The sequence below is a fragment of the Geotrypetes seraphini genome, chromosome 3 (assembly GCF_902459505.1).
Source record: "Geotrypetes seraphini chromosome 3, aGeoSer1.1, whole genome shotgun sequence".
Classification (NCBI taxonomy): domain Eukaryota; kingdom Metazoa; phylum Chordata; class Amphibia; order Gymnophiona; family Dermophiidae; genus Geotrypetes; species Geotrypetes seraphini.
Window position 1 is genome coordinate 194,596,599 of NC_047086.1, and position 26,080 is coordinate 194,622,678.

The window sequence follows — 26,080 nt, forward strand, 5'->3', positions numbered from 1 at the left end:
TTTTTAGCAAGCGGTTAGCATGCATTAATTCGGCAGTTACCACAGGACCCCTGAGCACAATCCCCTGGTATTCCATTTTAAGCTGCATTAGGCGTGCATTAACACCTAATGCTGCTTAGTAAAAGGGCCTCTTAATTCAGTTCCCAGGGTTCTTGTGCAAGGGGTGTGAGTAGCAGAAAGTGTCTGTTTTGCAATATCTACAGCACATTTTTAGCTCACTGGAACAAATGCTCAGGATGTGCGACCCAAAATAAATTTCCGTCGCTATCAACATTGGGTAGCAAACTGTTTGAAGTATTGCTCTGCAGTGACATCTGCTGGCTAGAAGAGGGTAAGGTTTAGGAAAGAGCCTTCATTCGTGGCCAGTAATCATTGTAGGAATGCAGGGAGGACTTAAAAAGAGGCTAGGTCACGGGTGGCTGACCCCCAGTTTTCAAGAGCTACAAACACATCTGGTTTTCTAGATAGCTAAAAAAAATGTGTACAAACATCTGGGCACTTCAATTAATGTATTCAGATGCATAACTACTGCAGAAATTCAGAAAGACCAGCTTTGCAGGACTGGAACTGCTCACCATTAATAAGATTACAAGTAAAAGTTCTGGGCATTATGCAAACTTGGGGCAGGTTCTAGTGGAAAAAACTTTAGGACCACATCTAAAATTTTAAAAAGACAAGAGGCTGAAGGGATTCTACAGAAATATCTAAAATAGAATTCCTTTTCTTTTCTAAATAATAATTATGGGCCTGATATTCAGCACACACCAGACAGATATTTTTTAAGTGCTGACCACTGTGGGCGGAATTTGACCCAAATTTGCCAGAAATTATCCAGGTGCCGCCAACATTCAGATTAGAGTGGAGGAGTATGGTTAGAGCTGCTGGCTTAACACAAAGAGGAATGTGTGGCGCAGTGGTTGGATCTACAGCCTCAGCACACTGGGGCTGTGGGTTCAAACCCCATGCTGCTCCTTGTGACACTGGGCAAGTCACTCAGTCCTCCATAGCCCCAGGTATGCTAGATAGATTGTGAGCCCACTTAGATAAACCTTGATAGGCAGTATATACATACCTAATAAACTTGAAACTTAAGCTTCTGAATTAGATTGGAAATAGACTTGTATTTCTGTTACAACCAGATGGTTTTTCTGTCAGTGACAAAGCATTATGGGCCTCTTTTACATAGCTGCAGTAGAAAGTACTGTTGTGGCAAATATGCCACAGCCCATAGGAATTGAATGTAAACCATTTTGATCTAAAACAGTATAGAAATTTTTAACATAAATAAAATAATAAATAAAAAATTTGCCTTGCGGGAATCATTTCCATGTCTTTGTAAAAGGGGCCCTAAGAGAACACTTTTTAGTTACAAATTTGATTCTGGGGCTTTTTCTTCTGGTAAAATTATTGAACACATAAATGAATAAATATACAGTAGACATAGGGGAAGTCACCGCTTGCCCTGTATTGGTAGCATGGAATATTGCTACACCTTGGGTTTTGGGTAGTGACCTGGATTGGACACCATGAGAACGGGCTACTGGGCTTGATGGACCATTGGTCTGACCCAGTAAGGCCATTCTTATGTTCTTAAAAAAATAAATTGAAATTGTGTTTCTTAAATACTGAACACATGTGCCAAAGTTGACATGTTTCAATGAATATTTAAATTCAGAATAAAATATTTTTTCTACCTATGTTATCTGATCATTTTATTTTTCCCATTTGATTTGCTCCCAGTGATGTCCTTTTACTAAACTACGGTAAGTGCTAGTGAACGCTTACCGCACATTAAAAAAGGCTTACTGCTGAGCACGTGCTGGTGCCACTTCTCATAAAACCCTTGCTGGACCCCATCTGCCCGTCCAACTATCATCCTGTCTCCTAAGCTACTCGAGCGTGTTCTCTGTTGCAACTTGGACTTCCTTTCATCTTGACAGGTTCTTGATCCTCTACAATCAGGTTTTCACCCCCAACACTCCACAGAGACTACCCTCACCAAAGTCTGCAGTGACCTTTTTCTTGGTCAGATCTAAGGGCCCTTACTCAATCCTCTTTCTTCTTGACCTGTCTGCTGCCTTTGATACTGTTAATCACAGCTTACTCCATGATACGCTATGAATCTGTCCTCTCCTGGTTTGCCTTCTACCTCTCCCATTGCACCTTTAGTGTATGTGTTGGTGGGTCCTCTTCCTTTGCTATCCCACTAGCGGGTGGCGTACCCCAGGGTTCTGTCTTAGGATCTTTTCTTTTCTCTCTCTACACCTCTTCCCTCAGTGCCCTTATGTCCTCACATGGCTTCCAGTATCATCTATATGCTGATGACTCCCAGATCTATCTCTCTGCACCCGAAATTTCACCTAAAGTCCAAGAAAAAGTCTCAGCTTGTCTGGCAGACATTGCTGCCTGGATATCTTGCTGCCATCTGAAACTAAACATGTCCAAGACTGAGCTACTTCTCTTTCCTCCTAAACCCTCCACCCCTCTCCCTCCATTCTCCATCTCTATAAATATAAATAATACTAGTATTGTTCTAGTCTTCTCTGCTCGCAACCTAGGAGTCGTCTTCGACTCTGACCTCTCATTTTCTACGAACAACCAACAGACTGCTAAAGCCTGTTGCTTCTATCTCTGCAACATTGCCAAAATTTGCCCCTTTCTCTCTGAGCACACTACCCGCATCACTGATGATGTCATTAGCAACCAGGCACACAGAACGCCCCAGCGGGAGAAGGCCGCAAAGCAGCCTGTTTAGATTGTTGCCAATGCTGCCATTTGGAAGAAGGTATGTCAGTCTCACGGTCAGCAGAGTTCGGATGGGAGGGAGAGATGGAAGGGTCAGCAGGGGTTCAGCTGCGTGGTAGGGGGAGGGAGGGATAGAAAGATGCTGCACAGGATGATGGGAGGAAGGGAGGGATAGAAACTGTGAAAGGGTTCTCCTGCACCAGGGATGAGAGGGAGGGATAGAAAGATGCTGTGCAAAGGTTCTGCTGCATAGGGAGATGGGAGGGAGGGATAGAAAGATGCTTCAGAGGGAAGGCACAAGGGGATGGGTGAGAGGGGAGGAAAGATGTTGCACATGTGGGGGAGAGAAAGGAAAGAGGAAGAATTGGGGTAGAGGAGAGGAAGGGAGAGATAATCATTGTACATGGAAAAAAATAAGACCTACCCCGAAAATAAGAACTAGTGTGTTTTTTGGGCCCAAAATGAATATTACAGTGTCTTATTTTCAGGGAAACATGGTAACCTATAAGTGTGTTCATGCTGCAGCCCCTTGGTATCTCTCCTCTCTTATCTCTCCTTATATGCCTCCCCGAGAACTCCAATCCTCAGATAAGCTGCTTTTCTCTTTACCCTTCTCCTCCGCTGACAATTCCAGACTTTGTTCCTTTCATCTAGCTGCCCCACATACCTGGAATAAACTACCTGAGTTTGGCCATCACACCCCTTCTCTAACCTTGTTCAAAAGCAGACTGAAAACCCACCTTTTTGATTTAGCTTTCAGTCCATAACCCTTCTCCCACTGCTCACCACTGTAGCCAGTAGATTATCCATCCCCCCCTAACTGTATCCCCACCCTGGCATCCTTTTTGTCTATTTAGATTGTAAGCTCTTTTGAGCAGGGACTGTCTCTTTTGTGACTCTATACAGCGCTGCGTACATCTGGTAGCGCTCTAGAAATAATGAATACAGTAGTAGTAGCCATCTAGTGCAAATCTGGCATGAATCCAGTATAATCAGAGCTTGAGGAGTTTATCTATGCTGAATTATTGCAAAACTGAGGGTTATTAAGGCAGATAGAGGTTTTTTAATTCAAATTGGGAAATCCAAGATGGCCGCTGCTATAGTGATTATGGAGAGCTGTACAAAAACTCAAAACATTTGAAGAAGAGGTTTTTTTAGAGGTAGGGGACCCCCAATCTGGCTCCATAAACTTTACATTTGCAGATTTTAGAAACCCTGATTTTCCCCATTGACTGCAATAGCCAGTATTCACAGGTACTTGATGGTGCTGGGAATATAGAATTTTACACCAAAAGTAACCCAATAGGAGAAATGACTAAATCAGAAGAAAGACAGATCTCTCCCAAAAATATATGTAGCGACAGCAAGACCAAAGAATCACCAAAGTTTAATACAATTCAATGGACAATAAAGATAAATAAATGGTGGGATGGCTCCTCAGTTCACACAACTTCACAACCCAGGAGATCATAGACCCCTCAAAGGAAAGTTGTCACAAATTGAAACCCAAAAGGGCCCTAACCCACCATGTGATAGCGCACAATAATGCAAAACAAGAAGTGCCAAACTGTTGAAGCAGAGTACTGACCCCTTAGCAGGGAAAATAGTTCAAAACCAAAACGGTACTTATCTTCGGGCTTGAGTAGAATGAATGGCCCAGACAAAAAGACGTTCAGCCTTAAAGTTCAATGGACTCTGTTACAAAGGACGAACCTTCTTCCTCAGGAACCAAGAGCGGCGTAGAAAAATCAACCTGCTGTGGCGGAGAATGTTTGAAAAGTGGCGCTGCCGGAGGGGAATGCCTCAACGCTACTTAACTGCAGACCAAGGATTATGTGAGGACGTCAAAACAGCTGACCCCACATCAACGTAAAACATCAATAGGAAAATAAAAAGGGGGGAAAATACAAAAGTAAAAAAGATTAAATGACACAGTTCCATTCTATATAGTCATTAAGCCCATAGGGAAGTACTGTTTGAAGTTTGAAAATCTAGAATTGTTCTCTCAGGGCTAAACGAGCTGCTTTATCTCCTTGGAAGTTGTCCGGTATTTTTTCTATGATAAACCATCACAAATTGGCAAACTAGTGGTCATGTTGTAGGCAGTGGGGGACTATGGGGGCATTCTCAGTTTTAGTATTGATCCTGCTGCGATGTTCAATCAGCTACGTATGAGTCGTATGTTGAGTTCTCCCTACATATAGTAACTGGACATAGCACTGAAACCATCATAGCCTTTCTACTCGATCACCTGCACTCACTCTTCAGCCAGGGTTCCAGCGCCCTAATCTTGCAACTTGACCTAAGCAGTGCTTTCCACCTAGTCGACCACACTATTCTCCTGGACTGCCTTGCACACATCGGCATCTCCGGCCAGGTTCTCAACTGGTTCCACGGGTTCCTAAGAAATAGATCTAACAGGGTGATCAAGAACGACCCTTTCTCCCACAGCTGGGACAATTCCTGTGGGGTTCCCCAGGGCTCACCCCTATCCCCCACCCTGTTCAACGTCTATCTCGTCTCCCTGGGAAACCTCCTGCAAAGCTTCAAGCTCAAATTCTTCATTTATGCAGATGACATCACAAGTCATCCCGCTATCCAGTTTCACACTAGAGCTGCTTAACTCTATATCACACATACTCAGGCAGATAGAACTCTGGATGTTATCCTATAAATTTAAACTAAACTCTGACAAAACTAAATTCTTCCTGGCCACCCCCAACGACAAAATCAAAGAAACCTCAATTCAAGTGAATGGATCGGACTTCCCCCTAGAACAAACCCTAAAAATACTGGGAGTCACCTTGGACAAACACCTATCCCTTGAGAAACACACTGATCTTACCGTCAGGAAATGATTCTCGGTGCTCTGGAAACTCCGCACCATAAAAAATATACTTCGATGACAACTCATTCCATCTGTTAGTACAATCCTCCATTCTCAGCATCCTGGATTACTGCAACATCATTTATCTAGGCTCCATGAAGAAAATCACCAGGAGACTAAAACTGATTCAGAACACCGCCGTCCGCCTTATATTTGTCTTAAACAAAAGGAAACACATCACCCCTTTCTACTATAAACTGCACTGGCTGCCATTTGAATCCAGAGTCATATTCAAGTTCGCATGCCTCTGCTACAAAATTGTATTTGGTCTATCCCCAAGCTACCTCAACCCTCACTTCAAGCTAAATCACAACAATAAGAACTCTCGCAGAATTCATCTGTTCGCCTTCCCCTCTCTAAAAGTATGTCGTCTCAAAAGGTTCCTCGACAAAACCTTCTCCTTCCAGGCAGCTAAACTAAACTCATGGCTAGCCCAAATAGTACTCGATGCCCCCACCTACCTTGACTTCAGAAAAAAACTCAAAACTCATTTATTCCACAGACAGAACCCCTAACACACCCCTCCCCTCTTCAACTCCCATCAATACTCGTGAACCCCCTCCTTCCCTCTTATCGTACCCTCCAAATCTATTAACTTCCTAGTGTACATTCTTGTATATTCCTGTACATTCTTGTATATTTCTTGTACATTCTTGTATATCCCTATCAACTTAAATGACCTCTACATTCCTAAAATGTTAATTCCAATGATCTCATCGTTTCTAATCTTAATTAATTGCTGTGAACCGCCTAGAACTATCTGGGTATGGCGGTATACAAAATAAAGTTATTATTATTATTATAAATTATCCAGGTGGATCTACAATCTGTAATGCCTCTCATGTGATAATATTTTTGCGACCTAGGATGAATCTAACCCTCTCCTTCAATAGTGGTAGCACAAATGTCACAATTGTCATTAGTCATATGGCACCCATTGTTATTATCTAATCTGGCATCAGTAGAAGAAAAACGAGAGCTTATAATTTGGTCGCCTACATTCTTCAAATGAGAATAGGCGATACATGGTAGTTCTTGAAATGCGGCCTGTAGTTGAAGTATATGCCAATGCTGTTGGACACTCTTGGCTATTTGTTTGGCTTGATTAGAGAACATGAGAACACACACCGTCCTCCCATCATCTTCAGAAGTGTGGACTCTGTCCCCATCCCCGCAACCATGGACTCTCTCCCCATCCCTGCGGACTCTCTCCCCATTCCCGTGGACTCTGTCCCCATTCCATGGACTGTGTTCCCACTCCGTCTCCACAGACGCTGTCTGATCCCATCCACACAAGTTTTGAATAGCTATTTTATATTGAAATCATTTTATTAAAGTATAAAAAAGAACAATATGCTGTACAACTGTTATTTTATAAATCACAAATACAGAAAAAGGATCAACAAAACCGATCTCCCTCACAATATCCCCTCTACTATCAGGAAAACTGAATGCTACATAGAAAATTCATCCTAACAGAATACCTCAGTCACACACACAGAACACCAATGCCAAATACATAATTGACCTAAAATGATAAACATAAATTAAACCAAAATCCCAATAAGCCACACCTTCCATATACTAAAACACCAAAGAAATAAAAAGATTAATTTCCTTACTTATACTGTGCAAAATATAAAGATCACAAATGCCAGGGATGGTGTTAGGTTAAGGAGTGCAATTACGGCAACTGCTCCCTGGCTAGAGAGAGCCCTCTAAGCCTACTGGAAGCTGAAGATGCCACTAGTCTCAGCATAGGGAGGGAAAGCATTAGGATCTGTCAGAGCTAAATTGTCATCGAGGTCTGTCAGAGCCAGAAACTACAAGTGCCACGGACCTCAGATTTTTAAGGACGTGTTTTACATCCGCGAGATCCATAAGATCCATGAGGTCCGCATTTTACCCCTTCCCCTGAAAAGTTTCACTTCCTTTTTATCTACAAACTAACTAGCTGATTACCCGGCATTGTCCGGATACTTATCTACTCCAAAATGTCCCACCCCCACATGTCCCACAGGAATGCCTGTCTCTGTGGGGCTGAACTTGGACTTAAACAGCATCGAGAGTATCAGTATTCCTCTCAGTAAGCCCGAAAATTATGGGTTAGATCAGGGGTGCCCAAAAGGTCGATCACGATCGACCAGTAGATCGTGAAGGCAACGTGAGTCGATCGAGGAGCCGATCCCGGGCTCCGTGATAGACTCGCATTGCCTTCCATTCTACCTGCTTCTCAACCCTGTAAAGAGGACGCTGAAGTGCCGGGCAAACCAACATTCCTCACTCGACGTCAATTCTGATGTCAGAGAGGAAGTTTCGGGCCAGCCAATTGCTGCCTGGCTGGCCCGGAACTTCCTCTCCAAAGTTAGAATTGACGTCGGGTGAGGAAGGTTGGTTGGCCCGGCGCTTCAGTGTCCTCTTTACGGCGGCGGCCTGTTCCCTGATGGCGGCAGCGGTGGCTTGGGGGAGGGCAGGGAGACAGAAAGACAGACAGGGAGACAGACAGAAAGGGGGCATGGAAAAAGACAGGGAGACAGAAAGAAAGAAAGGGGGCATGGAGAGAGAAAGACATATAGAAATAAAGGGGGGACAGGGAGACAGAAAGAAAGATGGAGAGAAAGAAAGAAAAGGGAGGAGGGCAGGGAGAGAGGAAGAAAAAATTGGGAGAGGGAATGAGGTCTGGAGGAGAGAAAGCATACAGGAGGCTGAAAGAAGGGAAGAAATATTGGATGCACAGTCAGAAGAAAGTGCAACCAGAGACTGATGAAATTACCAGACAACAAAGGTAGGAAAAATTAGTTTATTTTAAATTTAGTGATCAAAATGTATATGTTTTGAGAATTTTTATCTGCTGTCTATATTTTGCACTATGGCCCCCTTTTACTAAACCGCAATAGTGGTTTTTAGCGCAGGGAGCCTATGAGCATTGAGAGCAGCGCAGGGCATTCAGCGCAGCTCCCTGCGCTAAAAAAACGCTATCGCGGTTTAGTAAAAAGGAAGGGTGTATATTTGTCTATTTTTTTTGTATAATTGTTACTGAGGTGACATTGCATAAAGTCAGCTGCTTTGATCTCTTTGAAAACCCGCAGAGTATAAATGATAATTAACATTTTCTCTGCGTACAGTGTGCTTTGTGTTTTTTTTACATTTTATTGTTGGTAGATCATTTTGACTTGGTCATTTTAAAAGTAGCTCGCAAGCCCAAAAAGTGTGGGCACCCCTGGGTTAGACACTATTATCTGTCGTTTTTGAAAATTTTTAAATGTCACCCCCTTCCCACCCCCTACAGAGTTATGCTGGAACATACATACAATCATACACAGATACATCAAATTTTATATAGATACATAGATAGATTAAACTCCACCCCACCCCTTCCCCCCCAAAAAAAAAAAAAATGTTCTTGATTAGTCCAGAAACTTTTCAAATGACCAGGGTATACAGAAGGGAGGAGTGATACTGGACAATCAATGATTGCTGAGTTTAGTAGTGTTATGTTTAGTAGTCTTATGTTCTTATCTTCACCCAACGGGTGGTGGACAGAGGGCGTGATAGGACAGAGTAGTATTAGGGCTCAAGAAGGGATTGGACAATTTTCTGGAGGAAAAGGGGATAGAGGGGTATAGATAGAGGACTACTACACAGGTCCTTTGACCTGTTGGGCCGCCGCGCGAGCGGACTGTTGGGCACGACGGACCTCTGGTCTGACCCAGCAGAGGCCCGGCTTATGTTCTTATGTGTAATACCGTAGATAGGGAACAACGCTAGGAGCTGGCCAGGGTACTTAATTGTTTTGTACTGCTTTGGAGGGGGGGGCAGATGCTGAAACCCTCGATGACCGAGCCCCCGCCGATCCCCCCCCCCAATCAAACCAAACTAGACACCCCTCCCCCTCTTCCGCGCCACTTGACCATACAAGCCGGGACACCCCCCCCCCCCCCCGGGCGCCCGGCAGGAGGGATGCGCACTCCCTCCTGCCTCAGAATCTGCCTTTTGAAAACGGCGGCCCAACCGGGTGCAACCTGGCTTTTAGGCCCCTCCCATTGCATCCCAGGATGCACCGGGCAGGACCGCCGTTTTCAAGAGGCAGATCCTGAGGCAGGAGGGAGTGGGCATCCACTCTCATAGAGAAGGTACGAAGGGGGAGGGAGATCCCAGCCAGGTGGCGGGGAGGGCCCTTGAGCTGGGGGGGAGACCATCTTGCCTCTGGGGCACCGCGAGAAGGGATCGGAGAGATCGGCGGGAATTTTTATTATTTTATTTTTTTGGGGGGGGGGAGCTGGAGCTGAGCTCTAGCCTTGCTTTCCTGTCAGTGCCTGAGCCAATCGGCGCTCAGGCGCTGACAGAAAAGTTAGGCTACGAGCGCTCGGACCTAACGTTAAGATTAAGCTGAGCTGGTTCTGCCGTGTGACGTTTGTGCACGACAAAAATCGGGGACCGCAAATTGCTTTTCTGTCCCCGTCCCCCCCCCCCCGAATAGTTTGTAATGACCTGCTCTTTATTTCCCTCCGCAGGAGAGGATGTGCTCACTTGACTTGTTTCGGGCTCCCCTGCCGGAAGGGGAAGTCACTCTGTACGAGTATAACAACGAGCTAGTTCCCGGCGCCAGCTATGAGAGTCCCCCGCCTAGCTTCCAGGCACAGGTAAGATGTATAGCACACGTTCCTCTGTCTGGACAGAGAATGGCGTTAACCGACGGAGTTGGAACTTGTGCTGAAATTGCCTAACTTATTGCTAGCCAAATAAATAAGTTGATCTGTAATGGTGCTGTGCTAAGGTTAAAATGAACCCTTTGAAGGGCTAGGCAAACATTTTCATGCTCACAAACGGGCATTGAAGTTATGCCTAAGAAATCTGGCAGAGAATGCAGCAGGTAAAAAAAAAATAAAAAATGCTGCTTGCCGACTCCTGCTGTTTGGAAGACTATGGACAGGGGTTGGGGAAGATAAGCAGATATCTTCAGACTATGGTTTTTCCCCACCCAGCTTCTCTTTACCAGCATTTGGCTTAACACAGTTAAAACCTTATGTGTGCGCCAATGAATTAGATATCTGAAAGGCTCCTCCTAAACATTTGAGTTCTACACATATACTTAACCTTAATCCCACTCTTGTGTGTAGGTGATAAGGTTTTTGTTTTGGGAGGGTTTCCACACACCTGGCTGGGCTTTCCGATAATTCTTTGTATGGAGGGAGAAAGCAAATGTGTATCAAATGGGTCTGAATTAATAATGTTGGCATTCTCACATTGTATTGGTAAGGTTGTAGTAAAAGCTGTAACGCTGAGTAATAGAAGTCTTGAAACCTTTTTTGCAATTGACAAACATCAGTGGGTTGCAGAAAAGAGAAAGAAGTATATTTGCATCTGTTTGATTCTGTTTACCATTTCTGTGACTTCAGTGCATCGATCTACCAGTATTAATGCTTCCCAAAGAGATACTCAAAGCACCTGGGCGCTTGGAGCACAGCAGTAAAGATGCCTTCATCTACTATCAGGAGACAGTTTGGAAAAGGTGCATCAATGCTTGGTGAGTCACTGAAGAATGCATGAGGGATATTGCCTGCATCAGGTTTGTTGCCAAGTGATTCAATCTGTTTCTCAAATCCTTATACCACTACATTCTAGCACTTACATAAAGGGTAAAGAGGGATGGGACTTTTCTGTTTGGTTTGCACAATCAAAGCAGTATACATTGGGGCAATGAAGTATTAAGTGACTGTCTTAAAGTCACAGGAAGCTGCTGTGAACTCGCAGCCTCAGGGTGCTGAGGCAATTTCTCTAACCACTAGTCCACTCAATACATACTGGACAACAAGGGGGGGGATAAAAACTATTTTTTTTTTTTTTTTTTCATCTTTATTCCTTTTTATTTCTTTCAACAAGTGTACAATATTATTACAAGTAATTCACATCACTCACTTGACATTCTTAAGCAATATTATTACACGTTTTAATTCCCTCCACCCACCTCCCATCCCCTCCCCTATCAACAAAATATTTTATCCAAACATATACATATTTAGACTCTCCCTCCCCCCCATTTTTACAAATTATCCCCTAAGGAAAAAGAATAACCCTTAATCATTACAATATTCAATTAATGGCCTCCACACCTCCTTAAACCTTTTAAAATATCCCCTCTGTACTGCAAGAAATCTTTCCATCTTATATAAATGACAAACTGAGTTCCACCAAAAACTACAATTCAATCTAGAACAGTCTTTCCAATTAGTCGTTATTTGTTGAATTCCCACTCCAGTAAGAATCATCAATAATTTGTTGTTTGCTGCAGATATCTGACTTTTGGCCCTCATACACATTCCAAAAAGACTTTTGGCCCTCATACACATTCCAAAAATCACTGTGTCGTAGGATAATGCTACATGATTTTCCATCAATATATTAACTTGATCCCATATTGATATCCAAAATGCCTGAATACATGGACAATAAAATAAAAGATGGTCTAAAGTTCCAATTTCAATTTTACAATGCCAGCATCTATTAGACTTAGAGCAATCTAATTTTTGTAATCTAGTAGGGGTCCAGAATGCTCTATGCAACAAAAAGAACCATGTTTGCCTGATAGATGCCGACATCGTACCTTTAATTCTCCAAGACCAAATACGTGGCCATTGAGATGCATTAATTTGATGCTTAATCTCAATGCTCCAAATATCTCTTAATCCATTTTTTGGTTTCTTATTCAAATAATTAGATATCATTTTATACCACTTTGCGGCCTGGTGTCCCAGAAAATCTGCCTGGAAACATAAGAATTCTAAGCTGTAATGATCATTTAAAGATTTCCATTCAGGGAACCCCACCTGAATAGCCTGCTTCAATTGCAACCACTTATAACTTTGTTTTTTATTCAGACAATATTTATGTTGCAATTGTGAAAAATCAAGCAGCTTACCATTATCAATTACTTCCGTTAAGGATCTTATACCTGCTTTAATCCAATCCTTCCAGACAACCTTAAACCCGCCTATTTGTATCTTGGAGTTTACCCAAATAGTCTGCTGTTTCGATTTTAAAATAGAATCACTAGTTAATTTATCTACAAATCGTAATGTTTTCCAAGTATCCATTAATACTTTATTGTCTTTACGTATTCTAGGCACTTTTATACCAAGCAGAAGATCAAGCCTAAGTGGAAAAATAAGTGATCTCTCCACTCTTAACCACTCTGGTAATTGTTCCAAAAGCTCTGGGAGGACCCAATACATACCTTGGCGCATGATATAGGCCTGATGATACCTATAAAAATTGGGAAAATTTACCCCACCCTCCTCAATTGGTCTTTGCAAAGACACTAGAGCCACTCTTGCAATTTTACCCAGCCAAATAAATTTAACCAGAATACTATTTAATTTTTTATAAAAAGACCCCTGAAAAAACACTGGTATCATTCCCAATTGATAGCAAACTACAGGCAAAATCATCATTTTAACAGTTTGAACTCTTCCCCACCATGACAAATGTAAAGGATTCCATTGCTCACATAACTCTGTTACTTTTTGTAATAAAAATTTTTCGTTTATTCTCATTGTCTCTTCAAGTGTTTTATTCAACCAAATACCTAAGTATTTTATACCATCCTCTTTCCAAATAAAAGGGAAAGAATCAAGTATACCTTTTGTACAATGCACGTTTAAAGGTAAAATTTCTGATTTATTCCAATTTATTTTGTATCCTGAGAATTTTCCAAATGTATCTATTATCTCCAGTAGACATGGAATTGTTGTTTCCGGATTCCTCAAATGAAGCAATATATCATCTGCATAAGCGGATACTTTATATTCCACTCCAGCACATGGAATACCCTCTATGTCCTTTGCCTGTTGAATAGCTAACAACAAGGGTTCAAGAACTATATCAAAGAGCAAAGGAGATAATGGACAACCCTGTCTAACTCCCCTCTGCAATTTAAAAGCATCTGAAAAATTATTATTTATGTATAAACGAGCAGTTGGGGAGCTATACAGTGCTTGAATCATTTGTATAAATCCAGATCCAATACCAAACCATTCCATAGCTTGATACATGAAATTCCATTCTACACGATCAAAAGCCTTCTCAGCATCTAGTGATACTGAAAAAGCCGGATCATTAATTTGTCTTGTTAAATAATACATCTGAAATGCCAGTCTAGTATTATTTGAAGAGTGTCTTTGAGCAACAAATCCAGTTTGATTTATTCCTATTATATGCGGAAGAGCTTTAGCCAATCTTAATGCTAAAATCTTAGCTAATATTTTACCATCTACATTTATTAAAGATATAGGCCTGTAATTTGACACCAATGTTGGATCTTTATTTGGCTTTGGCAAAACAATAGTTAAAGATTCTGCCATAGTGCCTGATATACAACCTTTATTCAGTTGGTCCTGATATAGTTTTAATAAATATGGTAAAAGGGAAATTTGAAATTCTTTATAAAACTCCACTGTAAATCCATCTCCACCTGGAGCGGTCCCAACTCTAAGGGATTTCAATGCCATTTGTAACTCTTTTAATGATATAGGTTTATCTAAACTTCCTTTTATATGATCAGGAACCTTAGGTCCTTTAACTAAACTCAAAAAATCCAACCCATCTTTCTCTTTATCTAAATAAGACTCAGAAGAATACAGTGACTTATAATATTTTAAAAATTGTTTTAATATATTTCCAATTTGAGAATGAGAATGTCCTAATTCATCCTTAATTATGCTTATTTTCTCCTTTCTTTTCTTTGCTTTTAAATAATTTGCCAATAATCTTCCAGCCTTATTTGCACTACCATAATACATCGTTTGCTGAGCAAAAATATCTTTCCTTACTAATCCAGAGGAAATTTCATTATATTCACATTTTTTTTTAACAATAATTGAAATGTCTCTTGTTCCCATTTATTAACCAATTTTAATTCCAAATTTTTAATTTCTTTTTCCAAATTTGCAAATTGCTTTCTTATCTGTTTCTTTTTATACGCAGAATATGATATAATTTGTCCTCTCATAGTTGCTTTGAAAGCATCCCATAATATTCCAATCGACATTTCCTCTAGGTCATTAAGTCTGAAATATTCATTCATTTTTATCTGAAATTCTGTGCAAAATTTAGAATCAGCAAGCAAAGTATTATCAAACCTCCATACAGGTTTGGAATTATCTTGATCTAATAAGTTAACTTCTATCCACACACCACCATGATCAGATATTACTATTGGTTCTATGTCAGCTTTTACAACTTGCTGTACCATCTGATCTGAAACAAAAATATAATCAATTCTTGAAAATGATTGATGAACATGTGAACAAAATGTAAATTCCCGATCATTAAAATGAAGAATACGCCATATATCTTTCAAATTACATGCTTGTATCAAATTTTCTAATCCCATTGATTTCATAATTCTACTAGGCTTTTTATCCATTATTGGATCTATAACAGCATTGAAATCCCCAGCCACCACTATATTAGTAGCAGCCAGTGGTAAAACTAATTGTTGTAGAGATTTAAAGAATTCACTTTGATTCGAATTAGGGGCATATATATTTAGTAATGCCAATGTAATATTGCCCATGCTCATGTCAACAAGTACCCACCTTCCTTGAGGATCTGCCTTTACCATATTAAATGTTGCTGAACATTTTTTATTAATCAATATTGCTACTCCTGCCTTCTTTTTTACCGCTGGTGCAAATAAACATTGTTTTATCCACTTATCTGTCAGCTTCATAGACTCTGTTCCAGACAAATGTGTCTCTTGCAAGAAACATATATCTATATTTTGTTGTTTAATATATTCCAATACCTTTTTCCTTTTTATAGGGTGATTAAGGCCATTTACATTCAAAGAAAAAATTTTAAAACCCATTTTACAAATAAAATATAAAATACATATATAATCCACTCAAACATAAAATATACATTTTTTCTTTTTCCTTAAACCAATATATGAGTCTCCCCCCCTCCCCTCTTTCCCCATCCCCCCTATTCCCATCCCCCACCCTCCCCTCCCCTAACACAAATGCAAACTTCGAAACGCACATATTACTGAGCAAAAATAAACTCCCCTCAGGCAATAACATACTCATTTTTCTTTCTCTAATCTTTCAAACAACCAACACTAAATTATCCTGCAGTCAATCCATTCTTCAATACCCTAAATACCCATATTTACTATAATTCTTTATTATATATTTCCCCTCTCATTCAGATTTCCAAACATTCTTCCATCCTATACCTCTAATATATTTATAAAAGTATATACCCAATATTTCGGAGACCATTTCTTACAATATATACCCCCCCATAATTAATATTATTATTTTATTTTTATTTTTTTTTATAACCTAAGTTTCTCACAACTTCACTGGAACATACATCACTCCATCCTATAATATTCATTTTTTTTTTTTTTTTCCTTACATCAAAAGAAGGATCAAACATTTCAACCAAGCAGACCTCATATTTTTTAAAACTCTCATTAATTTTCATTGCATCTTCAATCTATTACAGTCTATTCTCCATTCTGCACAACTGTAACACTTGTACATCTTCATCCTGCTGTTTCAGTCTCTTATTCCATCTTCTTGCAGATTGCTATTTCATCTTTCTCCAATAAAGTATTTTTGCAACATCATCCTTATATCTCAGTCAATTTCAGATGCAAATTGTAAATCTAAATAATGCTCAAGTCATTTCCATCAGTCTATCTTCACATCTTCTTCTCTTTACATCAATAGTCTTTTGTATTTTTCATCTTATATTCTAAGTTCCCACATTTCTCCAATGCAGCATTTTTGTGTCCTCATATTATCATCTCAGTCACGCTCAAATGCAAATTATAAAGTCACATCAAGAAACCATCCAAATCTTATAATTGTTCCTCATATTTTTTTCACTTCCTATATGCTCCATCCCTCTTATTACCTTGTCAAAATCTTCTTTTCTTCTTTTCTTATTGTCTCTTTAAAATTTTCATTTCTATTCTTTAAATCTTGTTTGAAATGTTGATCCCCCCTTAATCTAACCTCAACAATTTTCTAGAAAATATTTTTCTCCTTTTCTATTTTTTTTTTTTTTTCACTTTTTCCTTCTTTATAAAATATCTTTCAATTTTCACTCAAAAATATAAACCAAAAATAATCTAAGTATATTATTTATTACATTTTCTAAATACTTTCATGAAACCATAGGCAAATTATATTGATCTAGAAATTCCTGTAATTTGCCTGCTTCTTCAAAATTATAAGTTTTATTCTCATAAGTTACCCTCATAATAGCAGGGTATATCAATCCATATCTTGCTCCCATTGCTCTCAGTTTAGGTCTTAAATCCAAAAGCTGTTTTCTTTTGTAGGCTGTAGCTTTTGCAAAGTCAGGTACTATAAAGATCTTAGAATCCTGGCATTTAAGATCCTTGTTTGTTTTAGCCAGCTTTATAATCTCTATCACCTGCTGATGTCTTAGCAGCTTAAAGATTATTGGACGGGGACCCTTCTAACTATTTGATCTTTTCATCGGTATCCGATGTGCTCTTTCTATCTCCAAAGGAAAATAACTTTTAAATGGCAAGATCTTTGGGATAAAATTAGTCACAAATTGAATAGGATCATTCTGCTCAATCCCCTCAGGTATCCCAATCAGACGCAAATTATTCCTTCTTTCACGATTTGATAAGTCTTCAAAATCCTTTTTCAACGCCTCTATTTCTCTGTGATCTTTTTTACACACCAGCATCTCTGCCTCAGATTTCTCAGCATGCTTTTCTAACTGCTCAATTTTGAAGTCAACTGTCTGCATTCTATTTGTCAGACTCTCTATTTCCTTCTTCACATCTTTTATATTTTTAGCGTTATCACTTACTATTTCTTTAATTTTCTGAAGTTCATTCATCAAATCACTGTTATCAATTTCTTCCTGAGGCAAAGGGACCGCTGTCGGGGATACCGAATCAATTTTTGTTCTTTTTTTACTTCCTGCTCCTGAATTCACCGGATTACTTTTACTAGTTTTACCCGAAGCCATTTCTTACTTCAATTCTCTCTTTTCCTTCACTTTTCTTTAATTTTAACTGCCAAAATCTTAATAAAATTTGCCTGTCACAACAGAGCTAATCCTCTACCCAGCCATCTTCGTGCGCTGCAAAGTTCTAGAATCGGGATAAAAACTATTATTAAAAACAAAATTCTTCAGAAAATGTACATTGAATTATTTCACATGCAGGTCACTGGGCTTCTGGGGCAGTTGAAGCATGTATTTATTTATGAAGGACACTTGATAGCCATACTATGGCTAAAAAATTGGCCTCAAAGTAGTTCATAATATTTATAAAGTTAAAGTATCGCAAATGGGTTTCTTTCCAAATTAAAGAATGGTTCAGCATATCTCTCTCAACCCCTCCTACAGTCATCTAGCTACTTGCATATCTTTGTCAGCAACAAGTCAAGCTGTCTGGCCAGCCTTGGGAGCTTTCCTTTTGCTAGAATTTCTGTTGCCACATGAGCAGGGCTTAGCAGAAGGCAGGTCTCCAGAGGGCAAGTGAGGGAGAGATGCTGGACCCACAGAGGGAAGGAGAGGATAAGTGATGCTGGACCACAGAAGAAATGTAGTGGAGGAAAGAAAGGGAACAATTCTAGAAACTTCGGATAAAAGAAAAATGGAAGATGCTGACATGGATGGTAAGGAGAAAAAGGGAGGAGGAGACTGCATATAGATAGAGGGGTCAATATGGTTTGAAAAGAGCACATGTTGAGGTGAGCGGAGGGAGTCCAACGTGCATTGTGGCCACTATGGGCCGGATTCTACATAGGCTGCTCATATTAGGCGCCACTATATGCCCTAATCAAGGATGCCTAGCGACACTCAGCTTTGGAATCCATGCTCAACCTTTTTTTTTTTTTTTAAATTGGTGTGGTAATTGACCATATCAGTTTTCAGCCAATCAAAAAAGAAAAATTAAACCATTAAGTGTTGTGTTTGTTGCTGAACTCTTTGGGCACCTCGCCCTCGAACGCCTAACGACACCTCCCTGAAAAGTAGGCGTGGTTAGAGACAGAGAATAGGTGTTGTAGTTAGGTGCCGGTAAATTAGGCCTAGTAAAACGTGTTCTAATACACTGGCGCCAACCTCCAGGATTCCTAAGCATGCTTAGGGGCAGTTAGTCGGAATTCTATAAATGGCGCCTAATAGCACCTACAATCTAGGCGCCATTTATATAATCCAGCCCTATGTGTTTTAAGAACTTCATGCTATCTTGGGCAGAGATCTGAGGGAGGGATGTTGCTCATCAGTTTAAAAGAAAATGGGATTCGTTATGTAAAATCTAGAATATCTATTTTCTCAATTGCCAGTAAGAATCTTTGGAATTCAATTCTAGGTATAATGAGATTATGCAAAGATCATATGTCTTTCAATGAATTGTTATGTTTGTTTGTGCTTGAAATTGTGGATATAAATGTTTTATACATCGCTTAGATTTAAGCGATTCATAAATTTTTTTTTAAATAAATAAATAATGCTTTCATTTTCTTGAGTAGACAAGTTGAACCGGAACGTACGCAGGTGGTGCTGGTCTCAGGGCACTGGTCTTTGACCTAGGAGCCGCCGCAGGAGCAGACTGCGATGGACCACTGGTCTGACCCAGCAGCGGCAATTCTTATGAGACGTATGAGTGTCTAGTTTTTCATCTGATGGATCACCTCTTATGTACAGCAGCAAAGCAGTTTACAATGTCTCAAAATAGTGATAGCTTCAAGAATTAAGCAGGATCATATTGCAAGGCATTTGTAAAGTCAGTCTCAAAGATCTTTTGAAGCCATTTTTCAACTGCACGTACAATATTTTTAAAACTGGTCTTTAACAACATCCTTCCAGATTGGCCCAGATTTGACTGAGGTGGAGATTAAGAATTCCTGAGTGAGCCAGTAGGTAGTCTGTGCAGGCCTTCAGAGAGCTAGTATTTCTCAGTCTCCGGCAGATAGTAGAAGTGAGCTTGTGCAATCTAGGTTGGTTTGGTGAACCCAAAATCCCGGGGGGATGGGAGGGATTACTGGTTAATTTATATTTAAAAATAAAATTTGGCTGATTCTGTCTTGGTGCTCTGCTCAGGCTGGGTTTGTTTGTTTTTATAGCAGTAAGTAGATGAGATCTGTAGGAGTCTCTCTCATTTTTACCCACACGGTGCCACACTTGGGTGCCTGGTCCGTCCTTTCCTCTAGTCTTCCTAATCCTCCTCCTCTGCTCCCTTCAGAAGTCTGGAATTGTAATGAGTTTCCTTAAGCCTCAGCCCCTCTGTGTTATGAGGGAGCCTCGAGTGCTGTGGAGGGTAGCCATAGCTCTAAAAATAACAATAATAAATAGCCTAAGGCATAATCACTGCTCTTTCTATCTCCTTACAGTATGTGTGCAGTTTGTTCCAGGTGGGAATAGGATGTTGCTCTGTATGTGGCTTCAGAGGCTCATTCTGGCTCTTTTGGAAAGGATCTGGTTAAAAATAGATAATGAGAGACAATTGGAGATGTAATTTAAAATTTATTAAAGATAAACGCTCCAATCATTATGCACAAAAAATAGGCACAATTAAGATATATAGTAGAAAACTATTTAAATTAGTGAACACTTTAACCGATACTGCTTCTGTAAAGCAATCACGCAATGAAAAATCATCCCTCTGCTGATATATTAGCAGAATATATGTACCTTAAGGGCTACTTTACAACCTACTAATGATCTTCCCCATTATCCCAGGACAAGCAGGCATGATATTCTCACATGTGGGTGACGTCATCTACGGAGCCCCGATGCGGAAGCATTTTCAAGCAAACTTGATTGAAGATTTAAGTTTGCTCTGCTGCTCCACGCATGCATGCCTTCCTGCTCCACTAGGGGGCGCATCCCCTCGTGGTCTCCAGTTCAAAATTTTCCGCTGAGCTTAGAAGTCGTGTTTTTTCAGGCTCTGCCCCAACTGCCTTCTAGCACCGCAATTTTTTCTTGTTTTTTCTCGATTAAGTCGCTGTGCGCGAATTTTTTCCTTTTCAACTTGATTCCTGCTGCGTTTTTGACCGACCCGGAGGCTTCCGGGTCCCCGTGGCCGCGTTGCTACTCAAGCCGCGGCCACTTTCGATTCTAGGTCCCGGCCTTTGACCGGCTTTAAAAAGTGCACCCGGTGCAAGCGGCTTCTTTCCATCACAGACCCGCATCGCCGGTGCATCCTCTGCCTGGGGGCCGCTCATCCAACCGACTCCTGCCCCCAGTGCGCTACCTTCCAGAACCGGGCCCTCCATCGAAGGAAAGCCCGCATGGCGGATCTTTTCACCCCGGACCAACCCTCTACCTCGGCCTCGAGGTCGGCCCCGGCCTCGGCCCCGGCTTTGACCTCAGCCCCGAATACCTCGGCATCGCCTCAAGACTCGACTCTGAAGCCCTCGGGACAGCAGAAAGCCTCGGCTCCGGGTAAGTCCCCTCTTCCCTCTTCAGGTTCTTTACCAGCAAAGAAACCAACCTCGGGGACACCTGCAACGCATGGCGGAAGCCCCATGCTTACAGCCCCGGCGAAGCCCTCCAAGCCTTCAGGCCGTGCCTCCACTACACGGGAATACTCTGATACGAGGTCGCCCCCGGTGGAGTGCACCGAGGCAGTGGACATGCCTTCTATGCTGTCCGTGCCTGTCTTCCAGGACCTACTCCGAGCAATGATCTCGTCGGAGCTGTCCGCTGCAATGGCCTCGACCTCGACCCCGCAGGTGCCAGACCAGCCTGAGCCTCGCGTCGAGCCACCTCGGGGAAAAGTGCGCAAGCTTCGCCGCATCTCATCCTTCTCTGACTCCTCTCCGAGGCACCCGAGGCGCTCTCCCTCCACAGACCGCCACAGGGCAAAACGTCGTGCTAAATCAACAGAAACCTCGAACCGCCGTACCTCCAAGAAGGCCCGGAGTTCCCCCACTCTACGAGGCCGTTCCCCTACACCTCGTACGGGACCGCTCAGGGTGACGGAGCTATCACTCTCCAACCCATGCATCCTCCGAACTCCCCCTCGGACCGGGGCTCCGATCCGAGGTGCCAGGCTTTCACCGAGGGAGTCCGGGTCGAGGTCACCGATTCGATATCGATCGGTACCCCGAACCCCGGCATCGTCTCCGAGGGGCTCCTCGAGACGTCGGAGATCCCTGACCCCGGAACACTTTCACAGTGCTTCCCCGGTCTCGGAACGTGGATCGGAGAAGGAACCTCGATACTCGAGGGAAGCCTCCCCGTCCTTCTCCACCCGACGGATGTCTCGTTCACCAACCCCACACGGGGCCTCGGGAACATCCCGCCCATCCTTCACTCGCTTTGTCCAGGACATGGGCCACGCTTTGGACTTAGACCTCCAGTCCGACTCCAGATACTCAAAGGAGTACCTAGCGGAGCTGGACATGCCATCACTGCCCAGAGAGTCCCTTCGCTTACCGCCTAATCCGGTACTCCAACAGGCTTTCTTCAGGAACCTGGAAACCCCCTACATGGTCACAGGCGTCCCCTCCAAAATGGAAGCCAAGTACCGTACGGTACCCTAACTGGGGTTTGAACAACTGCAGCTCTCCCACCAGTCGCTGCTGGTAGAATCGTCCCTGAAAAAGGCTCACCCCTCCCGGGTCTCAGCCACGGTCCCCCCAGGTCGGGAAGGCCGAACCCTGGACAAGTTCGGCAGGAGACTATATCAAAATGCGATGATGGCCTCTAGGGTGCAAAGCTACACTTTCACCTTCACATCCTACCTCAAACACTTCATCGGACTACTGAGAGCCTTTGAGACTGACTTACCAGCCTCTCGCCAAGGGGCGTTTAGCCTGCTTGTAGAGTCCCTCTCCAACCTACGCCTCCATCTATTCCACGCGGCCTACGATGGCTTCGAACTCTCCTCCAGAGAGGCAGCCTTTGCTATCGCCATGCGCCGACTAGCTTGGCTGCGCCTGGTCGACATGGACCCCAACTTACAGGACCGGTTGGCTAACCTCCCCTGCGTGGGAAAAGAGCTGTTTGACGACACTATCGAGGCGGCTACAAAACGCCTCTCTGAACACGAACGCTCATTTGCCTCCCTTGTCCGGCAAAAGCCAAAACCGCCCGCGTCCAGGCCATTCAGGGCCCCTCCGCGCCGCTACCCGCAAAAATCCACTCCTGCCTTCTCCCGGCCTCCGCCCAGGCATCCGCAAGCCCACCACCGGGCCCCACCCAAATCCCAACCGCCTGCAACTACCAAACCATCCCCATCCTTTTGACAGGATACGCGGAAGGGGGCTGACCCCCTCTGCCAGAGTTCCAAGCTCCCTGCCTATCGGGGGCCGCCTCAGAGCTTTTTATCCTCACTGGGAACAACTCACGTCGGACGCATGGGTCCTTGGCGTGATCTCATCAGGATACTCTCTCAACTTTCGAGCCATTCCCCCAGACAGCCCCCCATGGAAGTGCCCTCCCAACCGAACGCTACTACCCCTACTCCTCTCAGAAGCTCGAGATCTGCTTCGCCTGCGAGCAGTGGAGGAGGTTCCCCCCGACCAACGGGGGAAGGGCTTCTACTCCCGTTACTTCCTGGTACCGAAGAAAACGGGAGACCTACGCCCAATACTAGACTTGAGACGACTCAACAAATTTCTGGTACGGGAAAAATTTTGGATGCTTTCCCTACCGATCCTCTACCCCCTGATCGAAAAAGGCGATTGGCTCTGCTCCCTCGATCTGAAGGAGGCATACACACATGTTCCAGTGCACCCCGCTCACCACAAGTTCTTGCGTTTCCAAGTAGGGGACCTGCACCTACAATACCGAGTCCTCCCCTTCGGCCTAGCATCGTCACCCCGGGTCTTCACCAAGTGCCTCGTGGTGGTCGCAGCTGCCTTACGCTCCCAGGGCCTTCAGGTATTCCCCTACCTGGACGACTGGCTGATCAAAGCCCCGTCCAGAGAAGGGGTTATCTCAGCGACCCAACAGACTATTATCTACCTACAGAGTCTGGGGTTCGAGGTAAACTTCCCAAAATCCCAACTGAGCCCCTCGCAGTCCCTGCAGTTCATCGGGGCCACGCTGGACACGGTTCGCCTCCGTTCCTTCCTCCCCCCTCCACGTCTAGAGGCGTTAGTAAATCTGAGTCGAAGGATCTCACTGCAACCCTCGGTATCAGCTCGACAGATGATGACTCTACTAGGCCACATGGCCTTCACCGTCCACGTCACACCATTCGCCCGTCTCCACCTGAGAATCCCTCAATGGAACCTAGCCTCTCAATGGCGCCAAGATCGGGACTCGATCGATCGCCCCGTGACAGTGACTCCTTCCTTGCAACGATCGCTCCGCTGGTGGGCCGACTCTTCAAATCTTTCCAAAGGTTTGCTCTTCCTCGCCCCCCCACACAACAAGGTGCTCACCACGGACTCATCGGAGTACGCTTGGGGAGCCCACCTGATGGCCTACGCACTCAAGGGATGTGGTCAGCAGAGGACCGTCGCTGCCACATCAACGTGCTAGAGCTTCGGGCCATCTATCTCGCAGCTGTAGCTTTTCAACATCTGCTCCACGACCGGGTGGTTCTCATCCGAACCGACAACCAGGTAGCAATGTACTATGTAAACAAACAAGGGTCTTGGCCCTTCTGCCGGGAAGCCCTGTGCCTCTGGAAATGGGCAATCTCCAACAACACCTTCCTTCGAGCGGTGTACATACAAGGAGAACAAAACTGTCTGGCGGACAGACTCAGCCGCCTCCTCCAGCCACACGAGTGGTCACTGCACTCTCAGACCTTACGACAGGTGTTCGAACAGTGGGGGATACCTCAAATAGACCTGTTCGCATCCCCCCACAATCACAAACTGCCTCTCTTCTGCTCCCGGATATACTCCCCGGACTGGCTCGAGGCCGACGCCTTCCTCCTCGACTGGGAGGGAAGGTTCCTGTATGCGTTTCCACCGTTTCCTCTGATCCTGCGGACGCTTGTCCACCTGAAAACAGTACAAGCCACCCTGATCCTGATTGCTCCTCGCTGGCCACGCCAGCCTTGGTTTTCCCTTCTACTTCAACTCAGTGTCAGAGATCCACTGCCTCTGCCTCGGTTTCCCTCTCTACTATCACAGGGTCAGGGTTCGCTGTTACATCCCAATCTTCAATCTCTTCATCTGAATGCTTGGTTTCTTTCCCCCTGACTTCTCTCCCTGTGTCTCAATCAGTCAAGGAGATATTGGAGGCCTCTAGAAAGACCTCGACGAGAACCTGCTACTCCCAAAAGTGGACCAGATTCTCAACCTGGTGCTCCTCTCACAGCCAGGACCCGGTGTCGGTCCCCGTCCCTCTGGTCCTTGACTATTTACTTCAATTATCTCACTCCGGCCTAAAGACCAACTCCATTCGAGTACACCTCAGTGCGATTGCGGCCTTTCACCAGCCCCTGGAAGGGAAAGCCCTCTCGCTCCATCCCTTAGTCTCTCACTTCATGAAGGGTCTCCTGAATGTCCACCCTCCTCTCAAACCCCCTCCGGTGGTTTGGGACCTCAACGTGGTTCTGGCTCAACTAATGAAACCTCCATTTGAGCCCCTAGACAAATGCCATCCAAAATTCCTCACTTGGAAGGTAACTTTCCTGCTTGCGCTCACTTCCGCTCGGCGGGTTAGTGAGTTACAGGCTCTGGTAGCGGACCCACCCTTCACGGTATTCCATCACGACAAGGTGGTACTCCGCACTCATCCAAAGTTCTTGCCTAAAGTAGTGTCTGATTTTCACCTCAATCAGTCCATTGTCTTGCCTGTGTTTTTTCCCAAGCCCCACTCTCATCCCAGAGAGGTGGCACTCCACACTCTTGACTGTAAGAGAGCGTTGGCCTTCTACCTCCAACGCACTCAGCCACACCGGAAAGTCCCACAATTGTTTTTGTCCTTCGACCCAAACCGGTTAGGTCACCCAGTTTCCAAGCGCACCTTGTCCAACTGGTTGGCCGATTGCATCTCCTTCTGCTACGCTCAGGCTGGTCTCGCGCTGCATGGTCGAGTAACGGGACACAAGGTCCGAGCGATGGCAGCCTCCGTAGCATTCCTCAGGTCCACACCTATCGAGGAAATCTGCAAGGCTGCCACGTGGTCTTCGGTTCATACGTTCACCTCCCACTACTGTCTGGACTCCTTGTCCAGGAGTGACGGCCGGTTTGGCCAGTCGGTGTTACGTAACCTGTTTTCCTAATTGCCATCCTCCCACCTACCCTTTTTCTGGTTGGCTTGGAGGTCACCCATGTGTGAGAATATCATGCCTGCTTGTCCTGGGATAAAGCACAGTTACTTACCGTAACAGGTGTTATCCAGGGACAGCAGGCATATATTCTCACAACCCGCCCACCTCCCCGGGGATGGCTTTTCTTTGCTTGATATGGAACTGAGGACCACGAGGTGGAGATGCGCCCTCTAGTGGGCAAGAAGGCTAGCACATGCGTG

At 43.8% G+C, this 26,080-nt stretch overlaps 1 protein-coding gene across 2 annotated transcripts in view; it reads left to right on the forward strand.

Moving 5' to 3' along the window:
• Positions 1-9,683: 9,683 nt before the first annotated feature.
• Positions 9,684-26,080, forward strand: part of AAAS (aladin WD repeat nucleoporin) — a 106,819-nt gene continuing 90,422 nt past the window's right edge. For both annotated transcript variants that reach the window (XM_033939387.1, XM_033939388.1), the window contains exons 1-3: positions 9,684-9,765; positions 10,147-10,275; positions 11,032-11,159. In XM_033939387.1, the coding sequence (XP_033795278.1) occupies positions 10,153-10,275; positions 11,032-11,159 (251 nt within the window). In that variant the 5' untranslated portion in view covers positions 9,684-9,765; positions 10,147-10,152. The remainder of the gene's footprint in view (positions 9,766-10,146; positions 10,276-11,031; positions 11,160-26,080) is intronic.